This window comes from Sus scrofa, chromosome X (genome assembly GCF_054392235.1).
Source record: "Sus scrofa isolate SSC_HxYL_T2T_F1_AM1 chromosome X, Sscrofa_HxYL_maternal_Yorkshire_Landrace_v2.0, whole genome shotgun sequence".
NCBI lineage: Eukaryota > Metazoa > Chordata > Mammalia > Artiodactyla > Suidae > Sus > Sus scrofa.
Genome location: NC_139401.1, coordinates 97,777,535 through 97,799,385, shown reverse-complemented (window position 1 = coordinate 97,799,385; position 21,851 = coordinate 97,777,535). Strand labels below are relative to the sequence as shown.

Below are 21,851 nucleotides of genomic sequence, written 5' to 3'. Positions count from 1 at the left end.
CAATGTTGTTGTGACTAATTTGGCGCGCGCACACAGCCACAGTCACATACCCACACCTTGAAAGCAGAGGCAAGATTAATAGGAACACATTCGAGGGAAGTTAGAGGGGCCAGGATTTGGTGATACTGGATGAGAATCAAGAAGTCAAAGGCGACTCCTAGATTTATAAGCTGGATATTTTGGTTGTTGCATTTATCCTACATGAGAAATTCTAGAATACACCAGTTGCTCAATGCTCAATACATCCTCATTCGCTTATTAGCGCTGCAGACTACAATTCCCAGAGTCCCGCGCTCCACCACAATCCCCTTGGAGTCGGCCGCGCAGATTTCTGGGACTTGAAGTCCGCGGCCTATTTACCCAAGTTAGAGCTAGGGGCCTGTGGAAACATGAAGAGGTAAGGGCTTGTCTGAGAGCTGGAGGTGAAGGGCGCTCTGTTCTACCTTTTAACTTTTCAAATGGCTTTGTTACTTTGGGTTTGGGGTATGTCACATTATGGGGAAGGGGTTTCGAGTGAGCGGGAAGACAAAGGAGGAGGGAAAAGGGGAGATGGGCTGGACGGGCCTGTGGGGCGAAGTTCAGGAAGGGCCGCCGCTGCCTCCGGTCCCCGTAGGGATGCCCTCCCGGTACAGGAGCCTAGGCCACGGCGCCGGCCCCGGGAGCTGGACAGATGCTGTGGCTTCTTCCCGTTTCAGAGGGACCCACCGAGGTAAAAGGGTCTTGCCTGACTGATGAAACTGGTCAGCGCCTGAGAAACATGGGCCGACCCCTCCCTGTCCCGCCCTACCTCCACCCCATCCTCAGAGAGGGGCTCAGGGCGCATTTGTTTGCAGTGTTTGTGTGTTAAAGAGAACTTGCTCGGGCTCGGAGAGCATGTAGCGCTTTCAGATCTTAAAGTAAGCAAGTGGTACTTTGTTTCTACAAATTTAGAAGCAAAGTATCAAACCCGTTCCATGTACTATCGGAAAAGAAAAGCATTGTTGCGAGCAGTTCCCCCTACCGGTTCTGCAGGAAATGGCAGCTTTAACGTGGCTGGTCATTGTTGAAAGCCTGAGCTTACTATTGACCTACACAAAGCCTTTTTAAAGGATCCTCCTTAAATTAGTTTTGTATTCACTCTGCAAGTAGAATAATCACTCTGGAGTAGGGTGGTACATTTAAATTCTTACCGGTATAGTGATTTCCTGCACTGTCAGTTTCAGCATCTTTTTAAAAAAATTCTGATTATCCTTGCATTTCAAAATGACGTTTTTAAACGTTTATGATATACTCATACATGCAAAATAATGTGTATATACAGGTTGTTAAATAAGAATAGGCTTGTACCCGTTAAAAGCTTTAGAAATAGAACATTATCAGTATCATGTATCATAGATACTGTGTCAACTGATACAGCAGTATGATTGATACAGTATCCTTGGCACACTGTCAGTATCAGGAGTCCCCAGGGTGCCTGCCCCTGAGTGTTTTTCTTCCCTCACTGAGGAGAATCGCTATCTAGTATTTCGTGTTAATTATCTCCTTGCTTTTTTCTTTTTAAATAGATTTACTACATATGAATTTATATCTGAACAAAATGCTGCTAGTGGTATTCAATTTTCGACTCTATTTAGACAAATAATTGTATGAGTTTTTCTGTGACGATTTTTTTTTTCACTCATCATTTCTTTTTGAAATTCATGTGTACTGATGTATTTAGCTCTGGTTTATTCATTTCAAAGGCACTTTAAACTTAGCAAAAACTTTCAGAATTCTAAATAATAAGTAAAAATTAAGATAATTAAAAGGAATTTTGAAAACCCTAAGCCTATGGTTATTTAAAAATTTCCCAAAGTGGGTATAAGTCTTTCTAGAATATGGGAATCTTGCTTATACATCTTCTAGGGCTCATCATAACCCCAACAGTAAATGGCTATTTTTTAAGGAAGATTAATATTTATTTTTCCTCAAGGAGTTAACTCATTTTATTTTTGTCTTTTATAATCTGTTGTTGCACACCTAAATGGCCTTGCTACTTCTTTTCTTTTCTTTTCCTTTTTTTTTTTTTTTTTTTTGTCTTTTTAGGGCCATGCCCACGGCATATGGAGCTTCCCAGGCTAGGATTGGGAACTGTAGCTGCTGTCCTCTGCCACAGCCACAGCAATGCAGGATCCAAGCCATGTCTGCAGCCTACACCACAGCTCACGGCAACGCTGGATCCTTTACCCACTGAGGGAGGCCAGGGATCAAACCTATGTCCTCATGGATGCTGGTCAGATTCGTTTCCACTGAGCCATGATGGGAATTCCCTCCTGCTATTTCTTTACACTCAGAGTGTTTAATTATTTAGGGTTTGCTAGATCTAATTAGCATTTCCTAGATTTCCACACAGTAATGCTTAAGCTATAAAATGTTATGAGCCCCCTCACTTTTATTTCTCTACTCTCTCCTTTGGTGATCTCCTCTCTCACAATTCCAGATCCTGGCAGCACAGATGACTCAAGATTTCCATGTGCAGCCTCGACTCTCATCTATGCAATAATTGTCGTATGTCTGTTTCCTTTAGCCAGTGTCACATACTGTCACCTCAGACTCAGTTGAAGCATTCCTGATATTTCATGCTGGTCTTGTAATAGATAGTTAACTCAACACGGCTAAAACATCTCTCAGTTGTATAGCTTAAAATTCGGGGTTATCTTTCATTTCTCCCTTACCTCCACCTTCAAAAGGCCTTTCTCATCTAAACCTTCCTTTCCATTTCTACTATCACCACTCCAGTTTGGACTTTTATCACCTTATGCTTGATAAATTTAAATAGTTTCCTAACTAGTTCTTCTGGTTTCTTTCTTACTAATCTATAAGGCGTATTATAACCACATTCATATTCCTAAACTATCACTTGTACCACGTCACTTAACTGCATAATAAATTACTTCTAATACTGCACATTAAGGTCCAGGCCTCTTAGATGGTGTGTGTTTAAGGCCATTCACAGTCTGAGTCTAATTACCCTCCCAGCATCATCTGGCATTGCCCCCTTACATGAATGCCAGCTAAATTGAGCTTCTCATTATCTGCCCCAGAACATATTTCTGTCCCTCCATACTCACTCTCCCCATTCCCTCCTTCATCACACCCAATCCTTCAAATGCCAGGGTTAAGAATTACCTTTCCCAAGTTTTCATTTACTATGTTGCCTCCCAATAATCTCTTTCTTCTGTGAACGCCTACTGATTTGGCATATGCTTCTTTATATCTTCTTTCTCCTTCTCCCTCTGTCCCTCTGTCTAGCCCTGTTCTTTTCCCTCTCCTTCCTCCTCCTCTCTCTCCCTCCCTCTCTGCCCTCCCCCACATGCACACAACACAAACATTTCTATTACCTCTCCCTGAATAAATTACAAGTTTCTTGAGGATAGGGCCTATGTCTTGAATATCTTTGACTCCATCAGTACCTAGCAAAGGGCATTCACTGCCTGCAGGTTGTTTAGCTAATGTTTGTGGAATGAATAATAAAAAACAACAAATAGAAAAGTGTTGGGAGTTCCAGTCGTGGTGCAGTGGAAACAAATCTGACTAATATCCATGGGGATGCAGGTTCAATCCCTTGCCTTCCTCAGTGGGTCAGCAATCTGGCGTTGCCATGAGCTGTGGTATAGGTTGCAGACGTGGCTCAGATCCCCCATTGCTGTGGCTGTGGTGTAGGCTGGCAGCTGCAGCTCTGATTTGACCCCTAGCCTCGGAACTTCTGTGTGCCGCGGGTACGACCCTAAAAAGCAAAAAAGAAAAAGAAAAAAAGTGTCTTTGAACAAATGAGATCCCTACTAATGGTAGATAATATAGATAAAGAATGTATTTTGAGATTTACTGTCTCTTCTATTTTCCATGTATATTGTTATATCTACCCCAGGGTCAATAGCTGTGTGAAGAGCGACGAGCATGTCCTGGAGGAGCTGGAAACAGAAGGGGAGAGGCAGCTGAAAAGCCTCCTTCAGCATCAACTTGATACCTCTGTCTCCATCGAGGAGTAAGTATTGATTTTGCAAACAGGTAGAGTATCACAGACCCTCACCTGCAGGTGACAGATGCCTCATAAAGCCTGGATGGAACACTCCTCTCTCACCTCCCTTTTCTTGGCAAACTTTTTTTTTTTTTTTGTCTTTTTGCCTTTTTCTAGGGCCACTCCCACGGCACATGGAAGTTCCCAGGCTAGGGGTCTAATCCGAGCTGTAGCCACCAGCTTACACCACAGCCACAGCAATGCAGGATCCGAGCCACATCTGTGACCTACACCACAGCTCACAGCAACGCTGGATCCTTAACCCGCTGAGCAAGGGCAGGGATCGAACCTGCAACCTTATGATTCCTAGTTGGATTCATTAACCACTGTGCCACGAAGGGAACTCCTTGGAAAACTTCTTATTAGGCAGAGTTTTACTTCTGTGTCTTCCTCTAGGAAGCCTCCCATATCCCACTCAGTCTGGGCTAAGTACCTTTCCTGCATCTTCCTTTAACATACATAGCTCTTATAATCCCGTATCATCCCTGTTTAGTTGTCTCTCTTCCACAGTTCTTCCACAAAAACAGAAAGCGTTTATCTTTTTTTTACTGTTAAATCTTCTGTACCTAGCACAGTGTCTAAAGCATAGTAGGTTCTCAATAAGTAAATGTTTGATTCAGTCGTTTGTTAGTCCCAGAGCAGAGGGACTGTTAAGGGAGTTTCACACCGTTGCAGTAGTGCTTCAGCCTAGAAATAGAACGTGAGGGAGAAATTGCTGCTGGGTTTCATTTGTTCCTCTTAATGGGGAGCCCCATTTCGGTGAATGGTGGTAACTTGAAGATGTTCTTACTCTCTTCCTGCTTGTTTTGCAGATGCGTATCTAAGAAGGAGAGCTTTGCTCCTGGTACTATGTACAAACCCTTTGGAAAGGAAGCAGCTGGGACTATGACTTTGTCCCAGTTCCAGACTCTGCATGAGAAGGACCAAGAGACTGCTTCTCTCAGGGAACTAGGACTCAATGAAACAGAAATCTTGATCTGGAAGAGCCATGTTTCAGGTGAAAAGGTGAGTGGGCCAGTTTTTTCCTGGAGACTAAAACCTGAGATCTCTTCATTTGGTACCAAGAACCTTTTCCTCTGCTCCTTGACTTCTTCACTAACATGTCTAAATGGCCGTTTCTGGGCCCTGGTCATTTTCTTTCTTGTTTACAGTATCAGATCTTCACTTTCAGGGTGTGTCTGATGTGATATATGCCATCTCATTTCTCTGCTTTCAGAGGACAAAACTTAGGGCAACCCCTGAAGCAATACAGAACCGTCTGCAAGACATTGAAGAAAGGATCTCAGAACGTCAGCGCATCCTTTGCCTGCCACAGAGATTTGCAAAAAGCAAACAGCTGACCCGGCGAGAAATGGAAATAGAAAATTCTTTATTTCAGGGAGCTGATCGTCACTCCTTCCTCAAGGCTCTTTATTACCAAGGTATGTGGTCGCCACTGACTCAATACGTCCTTTCACTGACAGAAAGATTTAACATCAGGGCATTAACTGTGAAGAGTTAGCGAAGCGAGTAGGGGAAAGACAAACGATCACTACTCTTGAGGAATGTATAGTCCAGTGAGAAAGACAAATATATACATAGTTGCAGTACAGCATGGAAATTGCTCTTGTAGAGATGTGGCTAAAATGCTGAGGGGACAGAGGATGTAGAACATTTAAGTCTGGTTGAGGGAGTCAGGAGTTGACATTTGTACCAAGTCTTGACAGACCAACAGGCATTGTCAGGTAAATAAGGGGGAGAGGGCATCCCCGATAGTGGGCGAGTAGGAACAGGAGTGTGAATGAACCTGGTGTGTCTAGGGAACAACGTACAGTTCAGTGTGGTGGGAAGTATAGGACCTGGTGAGGACTGACAGGTGATAATACTGGAAAAGCAGGCGAGGCTAGATTGTGAAGGCTGAACTAGAAATGAGCACAAAAAATATAGATAAATGGTGTGTGTCTCATCCGGAAAGAATGAGTTTAACAGACAAGTTTTGCTAGGCACTGTGAAAGGTGTGCAGAAGTTTAAGAAATGGCTCCTGACTCTGTGCCAATCGCTGTCTTGTTGGCGAGAGAAACATATAACATTTAATGACAATGCTAGATCCAGTTGCTAAATGCTGTAGGAGTTCAGAGGAAGGAAAGGCCACTGTGCATTGGCATGACTGAAGATGGCCTCTCAGAGGAGGTAAGATTTGAATGTTCTTTGAATACTACCAAGTCTGCAGAAAGGAGAGGGAAAGGCAATTCACTTGTAGCAGATGTTGCAAGCACTGTGGCATGTTTGAAGGTGTCAAGAGAAACAAGATTAGAAGAGGGGCTAAAAATTTTGAACTTTATTTTGGCAGGTAGTCTAGTATAGACCGATACCGAGTTAGTTATTCAGTTAGTCATTTTGGATATGGTTAAAGGTCTTTGCGCCACAGGAGTAAATAAGATGAAAACAGTATTTGAAAATGATTAGTTTAGTGGCCAGTAAAGAGGATGCACAAGAGGAACTGAAAGCAGGGAGAAAGATGTAGGAGGTGTCACGGTCATTTCGGCAGGAAGAGCTGGACTAGGATGATGGCAATGGAATTGGAAAGAGAAGTGGGTATGGTTATAGGAGACATTACAAAAGAAGAATTGGTAAAACCTGTGGTCTGAGAATGAAGGTCAGTGGAGAGGAATGTTTCAGAGATAATAACCCAGGTGTTTCAAGGCTGTATGACCTAACAGTTGGCAAAATTAAGAAAGACTTTATGAGGAACTTTGGAGGAAAGATGATGAATTTGATTTTAAACATGTTGAATTTGGGAGACTGGCAGGATCATCAGATGCAGATATTGAGGAGGCTGTTGGAAAGGCAGTAGTGAAGCTTGGGAGAGAGGGCAGAACTAATAGAATTGGGACTCATCTGTGCTCAGACAATAGGTAAAGCCAACAGAATGAATGAATGACTCTAATGAGAGACAGAGACATCATAGTCATGGAAGAGCAGTGGTGAAGGAAGAACCAAAAGAATGAACCCACAGCCTTTGGTGGAGAGACGTTATGGCATACTGATTAAGAACCTGGGCTCTTGAGGCAGATTCCTGGGAACATCCTGGCTCCCCACTTACTAGCTCTAAGATGTAGGGCAAGTTACCACTGTACACTTGATTTTCTTCATCTGGAAAATGAGAATATTAATAGCTGTATTATAGGATTGCTAGGAGGATTCAGAGAGGTAATACATGTAAATCACTTAAAGCAGTAGCTGGTGTTTGGGGTGGGTGGGTGGTGTGTGAATCTGTTGTGTTTCCTGTCTTTGAAACTCCTTGCTTTAAACCTTCACAGCATACCACAAAAAGACAAGTGCAGACAAGTACATGACCTCAATGAAGAGGAAGATAAAATTAGGCACAAAAGGCAAGTCGAGAGTTTTCTTACAGTGTTAGATTTAGGAATGTAACCTAGGGTCCCAGACTTCTAAGTTGAGTTCTTATTTGATTCCATATTCAGTATATGACAATGTTTATAGGACCTGATCCACAGGGAGCATATTATCCTGATACAGAATATGAAAGAGAGGAGTTAGTAGAAGTTGTAAAGCTTTTACATTTAGTGTTGTCGATTTTTCTCGCTATACCTTTAAGTTATTATACCAGACCTAAAGTGACCTAAATGAATTTTAGATCCTATTTCATAACTAACTCTGAATATTTTTGTTAGTCAGTAAAATATAACTATTGATGATGATGCTATAATAGCTGATATTTTAGTTTTGAAATGAACTTATAATAAAATTGCCTATTTTGGGGGGGGAGGGGTGTGTACAATTCTGTGAATTGTAAATCGTGTAAATCACGTAGATTCATGTAACCACCACCACAATCAGGATAGAGAACAGCTCCATCACCCTAAAACTCCCTCATACTCTCCATTGATAGTCACCCCGCCTCCACCCATAATCTCTGGCAATCACTGATCTACTCTCCATAACTGTGGTTTTGTCTTTTAGAGAATGTCATATAAATGGAATCATACAATACGTAATCTTTTGAGAGTAGCTTCTTTCATTCAGCACAACGCCTTTGAGATTCATCCAAGTTGTTTCTATCAGTAGTCCATTCATTTTGCTGAGTAGCATTCCATTGTATGGATGTTCCAAAGTTTGTCTGTCCATTCACCCATTCAGGTGCATTTGGGCTGTTTCCAGGTTATGGTGATTATGAATAATACTGATATGAATATTCTTGTACAGGCTTTGTGTGAACATAAAATTTTTATTTCTCTAAGGTAAATATCTAGGAGTGGGATTACTGGGTCATATGGTAAGTGTTTGTTTAACTTTATCAGAAACTGCCAAACCATTTTCCAGAGTGGCTGAACCATTTTGCATTCTCACCAGCAATGTATGAGAGTTCCAGTTGCTCTACATCTTTGTCAGCATTTGGTATTGTTGGTATTTATTTTAGTTATTCTAATAGCTGTGAAGTGGTATTTCATTGTAGTTTTAATTTGCATTTCTTTAATGGCTAATGATATTGAACATCTTCTCATATGCTTATGTGCCATCCTTATATCCTGTTTGCTGAAGTGTCTGTTCAAATCTTTTGCTGTTTTTTGAGTTGTTATTTTCTCCTGATGACTTTTGAGAGTTCTTTATATATTCTAAACACGGTTCTGTTGGATATATGATTTGCAAGTATGCAGTTTATCTTTTCAACAGTGTCTTTTGCAGAGCAAACTTGTTTTATTGTGGTGAATTATACCTAACATGAAATTGACCCTTATAACTATTTTTAAGTGTCCTGTTCTCTGTAGCATTAAGTATACTCACATTGTTCTGCAACCATCACCATCATCCATCTCCAGAACTTTTTCATCTTCCCAAACTGAAACTCTGTACTTATTAAACACGAATTCCCCATTCTCCCCTCCCCTCATCTCCTGCCGACCACCATTCATTCTGCTTTCTCTCTTTATGAATTTGACAACTCTATATATCTCATGTAAGTGGAATCATATAGTATTTGTTCTTTTGTGTCTGGCTTATTTCACCTAGCATAATGTCTTCAAGGTCATCCATGTTGTAGAATGTGTCAGAATTACTCTAAGGATAAAGAATATTCCATTGTATTTATCTGCCACATTGTGTTTATCCATTCATCTGTCAATAGACCCTTGTGTTGCTTCTACCTTTTAGCTATTGTGAATAATGCTGCTATGAACCTGGGTGTATAACTATCTGTTTGAGTTCCTGCTTTCAGTTCTTTAGAATATATACCCAGAAGTGGAATTGCTGAATCGTATGGTAATTCTACGTTTAATCTTTTGAGGAACCTCCATACTGCTTTCTGCAGCGGCTATACCATTTTAGATTCATACCAGCAAGGTACAAGGGTGTCTCAATCTTTTGCCCATTTTTTTAAATGGGTTGTTTATTTGTTGTTGAGTTGTAGGAGTTCTTTATATATTTCTGGATATTAACCCCTTATCAGATATATGATTCATAAATATTTTCTCCAGTCCTATGGGTTGCCTTCTTACTCTACTGATAGTGTCCTTTGATGCACAACAGTTTTTATTTTTTTTAATTTTTTATTTTAATTTTTTGATGCACATATTTTTTATTAAAGTATGGTTGATTTACAAAAAAAGTTTTTATTTTTGATAAAGTCCAATTTTTCAATTTTTTTGTTCCCTGTGCTTTAGGTGTTATTCTAATAAGTCATTGCCAAATCTAATGTCATAATGCTTTTTTTCCTATGTTATCTTTGGAGAGTTTTATAGTTTTAGTTCTTATGTTTAGGTCTCTGATCCATTTTGAGTTAAGTTCGTATGTAATATAAAGTAAGGGTCCAGCTTCATTTTTTGCATGTCGGTACCCAGTTTTTGCAGTACTACTTATTGAAAAGACTGCCTTTTCCCATTGAATGGTCTTAGCACACTCTGAAAATCATTTGGCTATAAAAGTATATTTCCAGGCTCTCCATTCTATTCTGTTGGTATATATGTCTGTCTTTATGCCAGTACCACACTGTTTTAACTAGTATAGATTTGTAGTAACTTTTGAAATCAGAAAGTATGAGACCTCCAACTTTGTTCTTATTTTTCAAGATTGTTTTCACCGTTTGGGTCCCCTGAGATTCCATATGAATTTTAGGATGGATTTTTCTATTTCTGCAAAACACATCATTGGGATTTTGAAAGGACTGCTTTGAATCTGTAGGTCACTTGGGATAGTACTGACATCTTAATGATATTAAGTCTTCAATCCATGAGCATAGAATATCTTTGCATTTATTTGTGTCTTTAATGTCTTTCAGCAACATTCTGTAGTTTTAATTGTACAGTTTTTTTCTTTCAGAGCAAATATTTTAAATTTTGATATGATCTAAATCCATATTTTCTTTTATGGATTTTTTTTTTTTGGTCTAAGAGCTCTAACACCAGATTATGAAAAAAGATTGATTCCCTTATTTTCTTCTAACAGTTTTATAGTTGTATGTTTTACATTTAGCTCTATGATCCATTTTGACTTAATGTTTACATAAGGTATGAGGTTTACATCAAGGTTCACTTTTTTAACTATTGAGTATTATTATTCTGGTGTGAATTGCTAAAAAGAGTATTCATTCTCCATTTACTTGCCTTTGCTTTTTTTTTTTTTTTTTTTTTTTTGGTTTTTAGGGCTTTACCCACAGCATACGGAGGTTCCCAGGCTAGGGGTCAAATAGGAACTGCAGCTGCCAATGCCACAGTCACAGTAACACAGATCCGAGCTGCATCTGTGACCTACACCACAGCTCTCGGCAATGCCGATCCTTAACCCATTGAGCAAGGCCAGGGATCGATCCCACATGTGACCTACACCACAGCTCGTGGCAATGCCAGATCCTTAACCCATTGAGCAAGGCCAGGGATCGATCCCACAACTTCATGGTTACTAGTTGGATTCATTTCTGCTGCACCACAATGGGAACTCCTGACTTTGCATTTTGTCAGAAATGAATTGGCCATGTGTTTGTGTTAATAATTAACATCATAATTATTGGTGAACAATTGAAATCTTCCTCCCAATACCAGGAATAAGAGAAGAATGTCCACTCTCGCCATTTCTATTCACTGGGGCATGACATTTAGGAAATTTACAAATTATGTGGGAATTGTAAAACTTTACTGAATATTCCAAAGGACCAAAAAGAAGTCAGAAGGGTTGTTAGAAAGTATTTTGAGGAGTTCCCGTTGTGGCTCAGTGGTTAACGAATCTGACTAGGAACCATGAGGTTGCAGGTTCGGTCCCTGGCCTTGCTCAGTGGGTTAACGATCCGGCGTTGCTGTGAGCTGTAGTGTAGGTTGCAGATGCGGTTCGGATCTGGCATTGCTGTGGCTCTGACGTAGGCTGGCGGCTACAGCTCTGATTGGACCCCTAGCCTAGGAACCTCCATATACTGCAGGAGCGGGCCGTAGCACAGGCAAAAAAAAGACAAAAAAAAAAAAAAAAAGAAAGAAAGTATTTTGAGATGAATGAAAACAAAACATACCAAAACTTAAGGAACGCAGTAGAGGCAGTACTTAGGGAGCCTATTTAAAGCTGTAAATGTCCATATTGATAAAGAAGAAAAATCTCAAAACTTATAACCCAAACTCCCACTTTAAGAAACGATAAAAATTTGTCCAAACTCATAGAATGTCAAGAGTAAATGGTAATGTAAACTATAGACTTTGGGTAATTACGATGTGTCAGTGTAGGTTCCTTAATTGTAACAAATGTTCCACTCTGGTGGGAACTATCAATAATGAGGGAGGCTAAGCATGTGTGGAGACAAGAGTATATGGGAAATCTCTGTAACTTCCCCTCAATTTTGCTGTGAACCTACAGCTGCTCTAAAAAAAAAATAAGTTTAATGAAGAAAGCTACAAAACGCAGAGCAAACCAAACCCATACTAAGCCTAAGGAAGAAAATAATAAAGACTAGAGCAAAAATAAGTGAAAAAAGAATCTTGAAAATAGAGAAAAGCAACAAAACCAAAAGTTGGTTCTATAGAAAGATCAATAAAATTCACAATCTTTTAGCTAGACTTACCAAGTTAAAAAGGGAGAAAACTTAAATTCCTTATGCCCTATTCTACTTTGATTCTTTTTGCATAGAATATCTTTTTTTATCCTTTTAATTTCAACCTTTTAAAATAAAAAAGGTATCTCTTATAGACAGCAAATAGTTAAGTCATTTTCTTTTTTTTTTTTTTTTACTCTATTCTGATTGTGTAGAGTGTTTGTTAATTTAAATTTAATACATTTAGGAGTTCCCATCATGGCTCAGTGGTAAACGAATCCAAGTAGGAACCATGAGGTTTCGGGTTCGATCCCTGACCTTGCTCAGTGGGTTAAGGAAGGATCTGGTGAGCTATGGTGTAGGTCGCAGACGCAGCTCAGATCCCTCCTTGCTGTGGCTCTGGCAAAGGCCAGCAGCTACAGCTCCAATTAGACCCTTAGCCTGGGAACCTCCATATGCTGCGGGAGTGGCCCTAGAAAAGGCAAAAAAAAAAAAAAAAAAAAAAAAAAAAAGACAAAAAATAAATAAATAAGTAAATTTAATACATTTAAGTGGACTCTGTTGATAAGGTAGGATTTTGCTCTTTTGCTGTTTGTTTTCAGTATGTCTTGTATCTTTGTTTCTCTGTTACTCCATTTATTCTTTCATGTTAAATAGGTTTTTTCAGTATGTCATTTTAATTAACTTGTTGCTTATTTTACTATTTTTTGCTACTCTTTTAGTACTTGCCCTAGGGCTTATAAATAGCACTTTAGCTTAAACAAATTAGTTTGTATTAGTGCCAACTTAATTACAATAATATTCAAAAATTTTGTTCCTGTTTAGGTCTGTTGTCTCCTTCCTCCTTTGTACTATTGTTGTTGTACAAATGACATCTTTCTAGATTTTAAGCCCACCAACAGAGTGGGCTTATAATTATTGCTTTATGCAGTTATCTTTTGTCTTTAAGTCAGATAGAACAAGAAAAAGAGTTATAAAGACAAAAACATTTACACTGTCTTTTATGTTTATCTATGCAGTCAACTTTCTTAGTACTCTTTCTTTGTATTAATTTGAGTTACTGTTTAGTGTTCATTTATTTCAGTCTGAAGAACTCCCTATGGGCCAATCTTCTAGTAATGAATTCTGTCAGTTTGTTTATCTTGGGATAGCTTAATTTATCCTTTAGTTTTAAATTATAGTTTCTTGTTGTACACTTGAATTTTTGGTTGGCAGTCTTTTTCTTTCAGCAGATCAAATATGTCATCTCACTGCCTTTGGGCCCCTGCTAGTGTCTGTTGAGAAATCAGCTGTTAATCTTAGGACCCCCATGACCATGGTGAACTTCTTTCTCACTGTTTTCAAGGTCTATTTTTCATCTTTTGCCTTTGACAGTTTGACTACTTGTTTAAGTGTCTCTTTGGACAGACTCCACACAGGTCTCTTTAAGTTTATCTTGGAGTCTGTCAAGGTTCTATGATGTGTAGATTAATGTTTTTATCAATTTGGGGAAGCTTTTGGCCATTAAGTCTTCAAATATTCTTCTTGCCCCTTCTGAGATTCCATTATGTATATGCTATTTTTTTCTTCATTCTTTTTTCTTTCTGCTCCTCAATTTAGAAATCTTTCTCAAAAATATTTAGAAATCTTTCTCAGATAAGGTAGTTGACATATCTTCAGGCTTGCTGAATCTTTTCTGTTAACTCAGATCTTCTATTGAGCCCCTGTAGTGTATTTTTCTTTTCAGTTATTGTACTTTTCAACTCTAAAATTTCTATTCAATTCCTTATTATAATTTCTATCTTTGTTTTTATTCTCTATTTGCTAAGATATTCTGAAACATTCTTTTAGTTCTTTATGCATCATTTCCTTTGTTTGAATAACTTATGATAACTGATTTAAAGTTTTTTTGTTTGTTTTTTCTGAGAAGCCCCATGTGCTTCCTTAGAGGAGTTTCTATTAACTGTTTCCTTTTTTTCCTTTGTGTGGGCCATACATTCTTGATTTTTGCTTTTTTGCAATGTCTTTGTCTTAGTCATCTCAGGCTGCTATAACAAAGTACCATAAACTGGGTGACTTATAAACAACAGAGATTTATTCTTCACAATTCTAGAGGCTGGGAATCTGAGGTCAGCATTCCAGCATGATCAGATTCAATTGAGAGTCCTCTTCTGGGTTGCAGACTGCTATTTCTTGTTGAATCCTCACATGGCAGAGAACAGAATGAGTAAGCAAGTTGTCTGACGACTCTTGTAGGGGCACTAATCCCATTCATGAGGGCTCTACCCTCAGGACCTCATCTAATCCTACTTACTACCCAAACACCCCCCGCTCCTATTACCACCACATTGAAGGGTAGAGGTTCAACATACAAATTTCGGTGGGAGGGGGGACACAAATGTTCAGTCCATAACACTCTTGTAAATTTTTTTTGTTGAAAATGTAGACATTTCATGATATTATGTAACAACCCTGAAAATCAATCAACCCCTCCCCACCCAGGGTTTGTTGTTGTCGTTGTTATTTGTTTGTTTAGGAATGTCCTGGACCAGTTCTGCTAATTTTGAATGCTTTGTCATGTACAAGCCATGAAGTCTGTCCAGTTAGCATAGTGGTCCACTAATGATTGGAACGAGTTTTCCTTAAATGTCTTGAACCAAAAGGTCTCCCAGCCTTTGCCAAGGGTGTGTGTGTGTGTTGGGTCATTCCTTCAATGCTCAGGCAGGCAGTTTTCAGCTCCGTCTTATATCTCACAACCTACTTATGCAGAGCCTCAAGATAGCCAAAAGTGAGAGATTAGTGACTTCTCAGGCCCTAACTTTTTGGGCATACACATAGCCCTGCACATGTACCTTACCCTCTAGAGTCCCAGGAATATGTCTGAACTTTTCAAAGACCCCTAATGGTATCTATCTCATTCCCTATTTTTCTTTCTTTTTTAAAACATCATGGTAAGAACACAATATGAGATTATTCTCTTAACAAACTTCTGAGCGTCCAACACAGTATCGTTAACTATAGGCACAATGTTGTATAGCAGATCTTTGGAACTTAAGTCATCTTATGTAACTGAAACTATAGCCATGGAGTAGTACCTCCTCATCTTCCCTTTTTCCCTGGCAACAGCCATTATACTCTCTGCTTCAATATGTGCAATTTCAATTCTTTTGGACAGATACTCAGAAGTGGGGTTGCTTTATCACATGGTATTTCAACTTTTAATCTTCTTTGAAACTTTCATACTCTTTTCCATAAGAGTCATACCATTTTACATCCCCACCAAACATTTACAAGGGTTCCAGTTTTTCCAGATCCCCACCAACAATTGTTATCTTTTGTTTTTTGGGTAATAGCTATCCTAACAGTTGTGAGGTAATATCTCATTGTCATTTTGATTTGCATTTCCCTGATGATTAGTGATATTGAGCATCTTTTCTTATACCTGTTGACCATTTGTATATCTGTGGAGAAATGTCTATTCATACACTTTGCCCGTTTTTAAATTGAGTTTTGTTTTTATGCCACGGAGTTGTACTTGTTTCCTATACGTTTTGGATACTAATTATATTTACATGTATAAATATTTATATATAAATATAAATAATATATATTTATATATATATAAATATATATATATATAGTGTGTGTGTGTATTTGTGTTGCAGACCATATATATTAATCAGAATATATGGTTCGCAAATACAGTTGACCCTTGACTAACACAGAGGTTAGGGGTTCTGACCCTCTAAACAGTTGAAAAATCCATGTATAACTTTATAGTCAGCCCTCCATATCCAGGGTTCTGTAGCCACAGATTCAACTAATATGTATGTCTTTAGTGAAAAAAAGCCTGCCTTAAATGGACCTGTGTAGTTCAAGTCAACTATTTTCTCCCATTCTCTAGGTTGTCTTTTTACTCTTATTTCTTTTGCAATGCTAAAGCTTTTTAGTTTTGATGTATTTTCTATTTTTGCTTTTGTTACCTATGTTTTGGAGGTTATACCCAATAAATCATTGCCAATACCAATGTCAAGAGGCTTTTCCCCTATGTTTTTATTTAGGAATTATAGAATTTCAGGTCTTAATTTTAATCCATTTCTAATTGAGTTTTGTGAATCACATAAGATAAGGGTCCAATTTTACTTTTTCACTTGTGAAAATCCAGTTTTCCCAGCATCATTTGTTGAAGGGACTATCCTTTCCCCATTGTCTATTCCTGGCACCCTTGTGAAATATCAGTTTACCATATATGTGTGGTTTATTTCTGGGCTCTTTGTTCTTTTCCACTGGTTCATATGTCTGTCCTTAAGCCAGCACCGTACTATTTCAATTGCTGTTGCTTTGTGGTATATTTTGAAATTAGGAAGTGTGATACTTATTCCCTATGTTTCCTTTTTAAGTTTTTTTTTTTTTTTTGGTCAATCTCTTGTTAGCTCCAACTGGTAATGCCATCTCAAGCAACTGCAGTGTTAAACAAATTCCACTGATTAGTTTTGAGATGATCTAGGGATGTACCGTTCCCATGGAGTGAGATATAAACCAACGCAAAGACAAACTCTCAGAATGTAGCTTTTCAGTAAGATGCTAGGAAAGTCAAACAGTGACAGTTCGCTGAGGATGGGACTTTTGGGGAACCCCAGAACTGCTCTGCTTCCTTTCGTGTCAGGCTGCTGTTTTTCACAACTATCATAGTGGCTACTGAAAAATTGGAGAGAGGCAAATGGGATTATGCAAAATTGAAATGCCACAAATCTTTTCTATTCTTGCTGCAGCTCAGCTGTTTTTCTTGAATTATTGTTCGTTGTATTGTTGCAAGCCTTTATTTAATTTCTAGACTTATCAAATTTGATGTTAAAAATTTTCACCAGTTTTTTTTTTTTTTTTTTTGCTTTTATGGAGCAGCAGATTTTTAGAGGTCTTTAGTCCAACGTTCCAGAATTGCTTTGTCTCCATGTTACCTTTATCCTATCAATATATTTGAAAGTGAGTTTCTTTTTCTTTTTTTCTTTTTTTTTTTTTTTTTTTTTGCTTTTTAGGGCCACACCTGGGGCATACAGAGGTTCCCAGGCTAGGGGTCAAATCAGAACTACAGCTGCCAGCCTGCACCACAGCCTCAGCCATGCAGGATCTGAGCTGCATCTGCAACCTACAGCACAGCTCACGGCAAGGCTGGATCATTAACCCACTGAGTGAGGCCAGGGATCAAACCAGAAACCTCATGGTTCCTAGTCGGATTCATTTCCACTAGGCCACAATGGGAACTCCTGAAAGTGAGTTTCATATTTTGAAAAAGTGAGTTTCTTATAGAATGTAGTCAGATCCTTTATTTTTCATTTCTTTGTTGAGGTAACTTTTACATACCATAAAACTCATTTTAAATGTACAATTCAGTCATTTGTAGTAAATTTACAGAGTTGTTCAGCCATCACCACAATCTAATTTTGGAACATTTCATCACCCCAGAGACTGCTCTCAGTCACTGTTTCCACTCCCAGCCCAGGCAGGCACTAATCTACTGTCTGTCCCTGTGGGTTTGCCTATTCTTGACAGTTCATATAAATGGACTTATATAATATATGGCTTTCTTTAACTTAACACAATGTTTTAACTATGTCTAGAACTAGTACTTTTTCCTAGTACTGAGGGATTTTGTGTGCAAGCTGAGGACATCTTCCAGTCAGCCAGGCAGTTAACAACTCCATTGTAACCTTCACTTCCTGCTTGCACGGAAACTCAAGATTAGTCAGTAGTGAGAGCTTAGGTTTTTCCTGGGCACATACAAAACTCTGGTCATGTGGACAGCCCTGTGCATGTGTATGGCCTTCTGCATTCCCAGAAATATGTCAGAGCTTTTCAGAGCCCCCTAAAGTCATTTTATTCCCTAGGATTTCCTTCTAAGCTTTTTGGTTAATCTCTTGTTTATCTCAACTTCACCACCTCAAGTAGCCACAAAATTCAACAACTGCATCTGATTGTTTTTGACAAAAGTTCTCAGGAAAAAGGCTATTAGCACTGGATGAACTTTTGAGTAGGGTCAAATAAAGAGAATATTGCTTGTAGGATCTTCTAGGGAACCGCTAGACAGGTCACGTAATGACAGTTCTCTGAGAATGGTGCTTTGAGGGAACTCCAGCTCTGCTCCTTCCTCAGTGGTTGCCAGGCTGCTGGTTTTCACTGTGATTTGGGGATGTTGGTTTTCAACATTACTACAGACCTGGGAAAAAAGAATGAGAAAAGGCAAGTTCAGATGCCACAAACTTATTATCCTTACTGAGATTTAGCTCTTTTCTTCAATAAATTTTTCCCCGATTGCTGCAAGCCTTTGGTTAATTTCCAGAGTTCTGAAAAAGTTGATTCTGACAATTTTTGCTGGTGTTTTCATTGCTTTTATATAGGGAGAATTTTAAGAGGTTCTTACTCGGCCATTTTCACAGACCTCACCCTTCTCAACATCATTTTCTGAAGCTTGAGAATTTGTGATTTTGATGAAGTCTAATTTTTTTTTTATGACTTCTACTTTTGGTCCTGGAACTAAGATTTCTTTCTAGCCCAGATCAGAAAGATTTTCCTCATATGTGTTCTTTTAGAAGATTTATAGTTTCAGCTCACATTTAGGTCTATGAACCATTTTGAATTAATTTCCAAATTACACATATGGTGTAAGGTTAGGGTTACATTAATCTTTTTGCACATGAATATCCAATAATCTGGCCACTTTTAGTTGAAAAGATAATTGCCAAATTAAACTGTCATGGTACTTTTTTGGAAAATCAACCATAAATGTACATGTTTTTAAACTTTTTCTCTTTATTCTTTTACTTTTTTTACTCTGTTTACTTTTCAGCAATTTGATCACGTTGTGTCTGGTTATGAGGTCTTTGCTATTTCTTACCTATTCCATCTGCTACTATGTACTCTTCACTGTCCTCTAGGGTTTATAGCTGTATTTAGTGGGAGAGGCAGGGTGAAGTGTGCTTACTTCATCTTACGTGAAAACAGAATTCCCAATAGCTAATAATTTTTGAGGGCTTATTTGTGCTACTTCTTGTGCTAATAAGCATTTTGCACATTAACACATTTAAACCTTACAGTAGCCCCATAAGATAGTGGCAGTATTACAGATAATGAAATTTAGCTTCTGAGGGGATAAATGACTTTCTCAAGGTCAGTTATTAAGTGGCTATGCTAGGAGTTAAATCTAGGTCTATTCTTCTGTGAAAGTTTGTACTCTTGGAGCTCGCTGGTGACTTAGCAGGTTAAGGATCCAGCATTGGCACTGCTGTGGCTTGGGTTGCAGCTGTGGTGCAGGTTTGATTCCTGGCCTGGGAACTTCCTCACAGCCAAAAACAAAACAAAACAGAACAAAACAGAAAGTTTGTGATGTTGATCATGGCATGTGGTTTGAGACGATTTTTTGATTTATTAAGCGTGATTTTACTTGAGACTTTGTGTGTGTGTGTGTAGTTAATATGTATCCCATTTTCTAATTTTAAATCAGTGGGGAAAGAACATATATTATCTCTAGGAATAAATTTCCTCTGAAATCTTAAATTTCACTATACTACTCCTGACCACAACCTTTCTCTTATTCTTCTGCTCTTACAACTCTCTTATACCCTGTTATACCATTTCTTCAACCCTATTGAAAAAATCTCCAGTTCTTTGATCTTTTTATTTTCTCCCAATCTGTGGTCCCCTTCCTGTTTCCTCTTCCACACCTCACTTAGACTCCATCAATCCATTATTTAGCCAAGTTCTTGCCACTGAATCATTCTCTCTGCTTCCTTGTCTGTGTATCATACCCACCTAGCAAATCTTCAATTCTTAATCAGCCTAACTAACTGCCTTCTTTATTTCTGCATGATGGTTTTTGGGCACTACTAGAGAAAAATCGTATAACTTTGTTGATTAAATTCTTGATCTCTGGTATTGTCCAGAGCCGTCTTCCTTGTTCAGCAATCTGTCTTCTAATCCCTGGTCAGCTCTCTATTTCATTCCTTATAAATGCTATTTTAGATCTTCATTACTCTTTCCTAACCTACTGATACATTATTTTTAGCAGGTAGTCTTCTTTCCTATTTTGAAGGAAACACTGCCATCAATATGAAGCTTCATCCACTTTTTACCTGACTCTCTGCTAACTTCTGTATCTTAACTCTCATTTTCTTCTGTTTCTTTTTTCTTTCTTTCTTTCCTTTTTTTTTTTTTTGGTCTTTTTGGGGCCGCATGTCTTTACATAGTCCTCTTGAAGGACATGGGTCTTTGAATTTAAGGCCCATCCTAATCCCTTACAACCTCATCTTAACTAATTACATCAACAAGGACCTTATTTCCAAATAAAATCACATTTTGAGGCTCTGTATGGACATGAATTTTGAGGGTGTACCCTTAAACTCAGTATAATCAGCCCCTCTGGCCCCTACAAATTCATATTGGTTTCACATGCAAAATACATCCACCCATTACAGCATCCCCCAAAGTCTTAACCTATTTCAGCATCAAGCCTAATCTCAAATCTCATCTAAATATCAACTCGAAAAGTCCAAGATCTTATTATCTAATTCATCTAAACGGGGTGTTAGTGAGGCTCTGAGTATCTTCCATCCTAAGGCAACATTTCTGCCTATCCAGAGACCTGTGAAACTAGACAAGTTGTCTGCTTCCAAAATAAAATGGTAAGGAATTCTCTTGTGGTGCAGCAGATTAAGGATCTAGTGTTGTCACTGCAGTGGTTTGGGTCACTGCTCTGGCGCAGTTTCCATCCTTGCCCCAGGAACTTCCACATGCCACAGGGGCAGACAAACAAAAACCAAAACAAAACAAAACACAATGGTGAGACAGGCATAGGGTAGGCATTCCCATTCTGAAAGGGCAAAAAGGAAGGAATAAAGGAATTTCTGGCCTAAAGCAAGTTAGCAGTTTAGCAAGGCAAATTCTCCGTTAGATTTCCAGGCCTCAGAGTAATGCCCGGGACTCAGTGCTCTGTCCTCTGGCCTCCAGGGATAGCTTTGCTCTCTGGGCCCTCTGGGACAGGCCCACCATCTTAGCCTATCAGGGCAGCCACAGCCCCACCCTCTCTGGCTTTTTGCAATTGTGGTTTCATTTTCCTCCGTCTCTTTCACTTTCATACCAGGCTAGCACTGTTTCTGCTGGTTAAAAAAATCCTTAAAAACCAGTCAGTCTCTTATGTATGTCAAGAGATCCATACCATGTGAGGATTCTCCACAGATCCTTTCTGCATAATCCCTCCTCTGTTCCTGGCTTCTGCTGAGATGGTAGATTGGATCCACGGGTCAAATACCTAATCTTTTCAGTGAAAGTTTGTCCAGCCACACCATTCATTGGCCCTTTATCCAGAGTGTGTTTGTCCAGATAGGCTGAGAATTCTCCAGATCATCAAGTGCTGGTTTTTAAACAGATCCTTACTCAATTTAACTCTCTCCCCACTCATTTTATTACCAGCATCAATGAGATACCAGGCTACATCTTCCACACTTTGCTTGGAAACATCCTTAGCTAAATATCCAAGTTCATCATTTATATTTTCCACTCAACAGCAGAACTCAATTCAGCCAATTTTCTGCTACTTTATGACAAAGCCTGCCTTTCTTCCAGTGTCCAATAACATATTCATCATTTCCTTCTAAAGCCTCCCAGAAACACTTTTAATGTTCATATCTCTAGCAACATTTTGTTCACAATGATAGATGTATTCTCTAAGATGTTAGAAGCTTCCTCTACTGTCCTCTTTACTTCCTTCTGAATACTCACCGGAACTGCTATTAACATTCATATTTCTACCAACAGTTTCTTCAAGGCAATCAATCTTTT

General features: G+C 38.8%; 1 protein-coding gene across 3 annotated transcripts in view; it reads left to right on the top strand.

The window, feature by feature from the left end:
- The first annotated feature begins 367 nt into the window (after positions 1-367).
- RBM41 (RNA binding motif protein 41) overlaps positions 368-21,851 on the top strand; it is a 62,175-nt gene continuing 40,691 nt past the window's right edge. Inside the window, exons 1-5 of one of the 3 annotated variants that reach the window (XM_013983724.3) lie at positions 368-397; positions 3,887-4,003; positions 4,849-5,041; positions 5,253-5,457; positions 7,336-7,407. In XM_013983724.3, coding sequence (XP_013839178.1) covers positions 390-397; positions 3,887-4,003; positions 4,849-5,041; positions 5,253-5,457; positions 7,336-7,407 — 595 coding nt within the window. In that variant the 5' untranslated portion in view covers positions 368-389. Of the gene's footprint in view, positions 398-470; positions 710-3,886; positions 4,004-4,848; positions 5,042-5,252; positions 5,458-7,335; positions 7,408-21,851 lie in introns of those variants that run through there. The other 2 variants (XM_085008105.1, XM_003135295.6) reach the window with 2 other exon arrangements.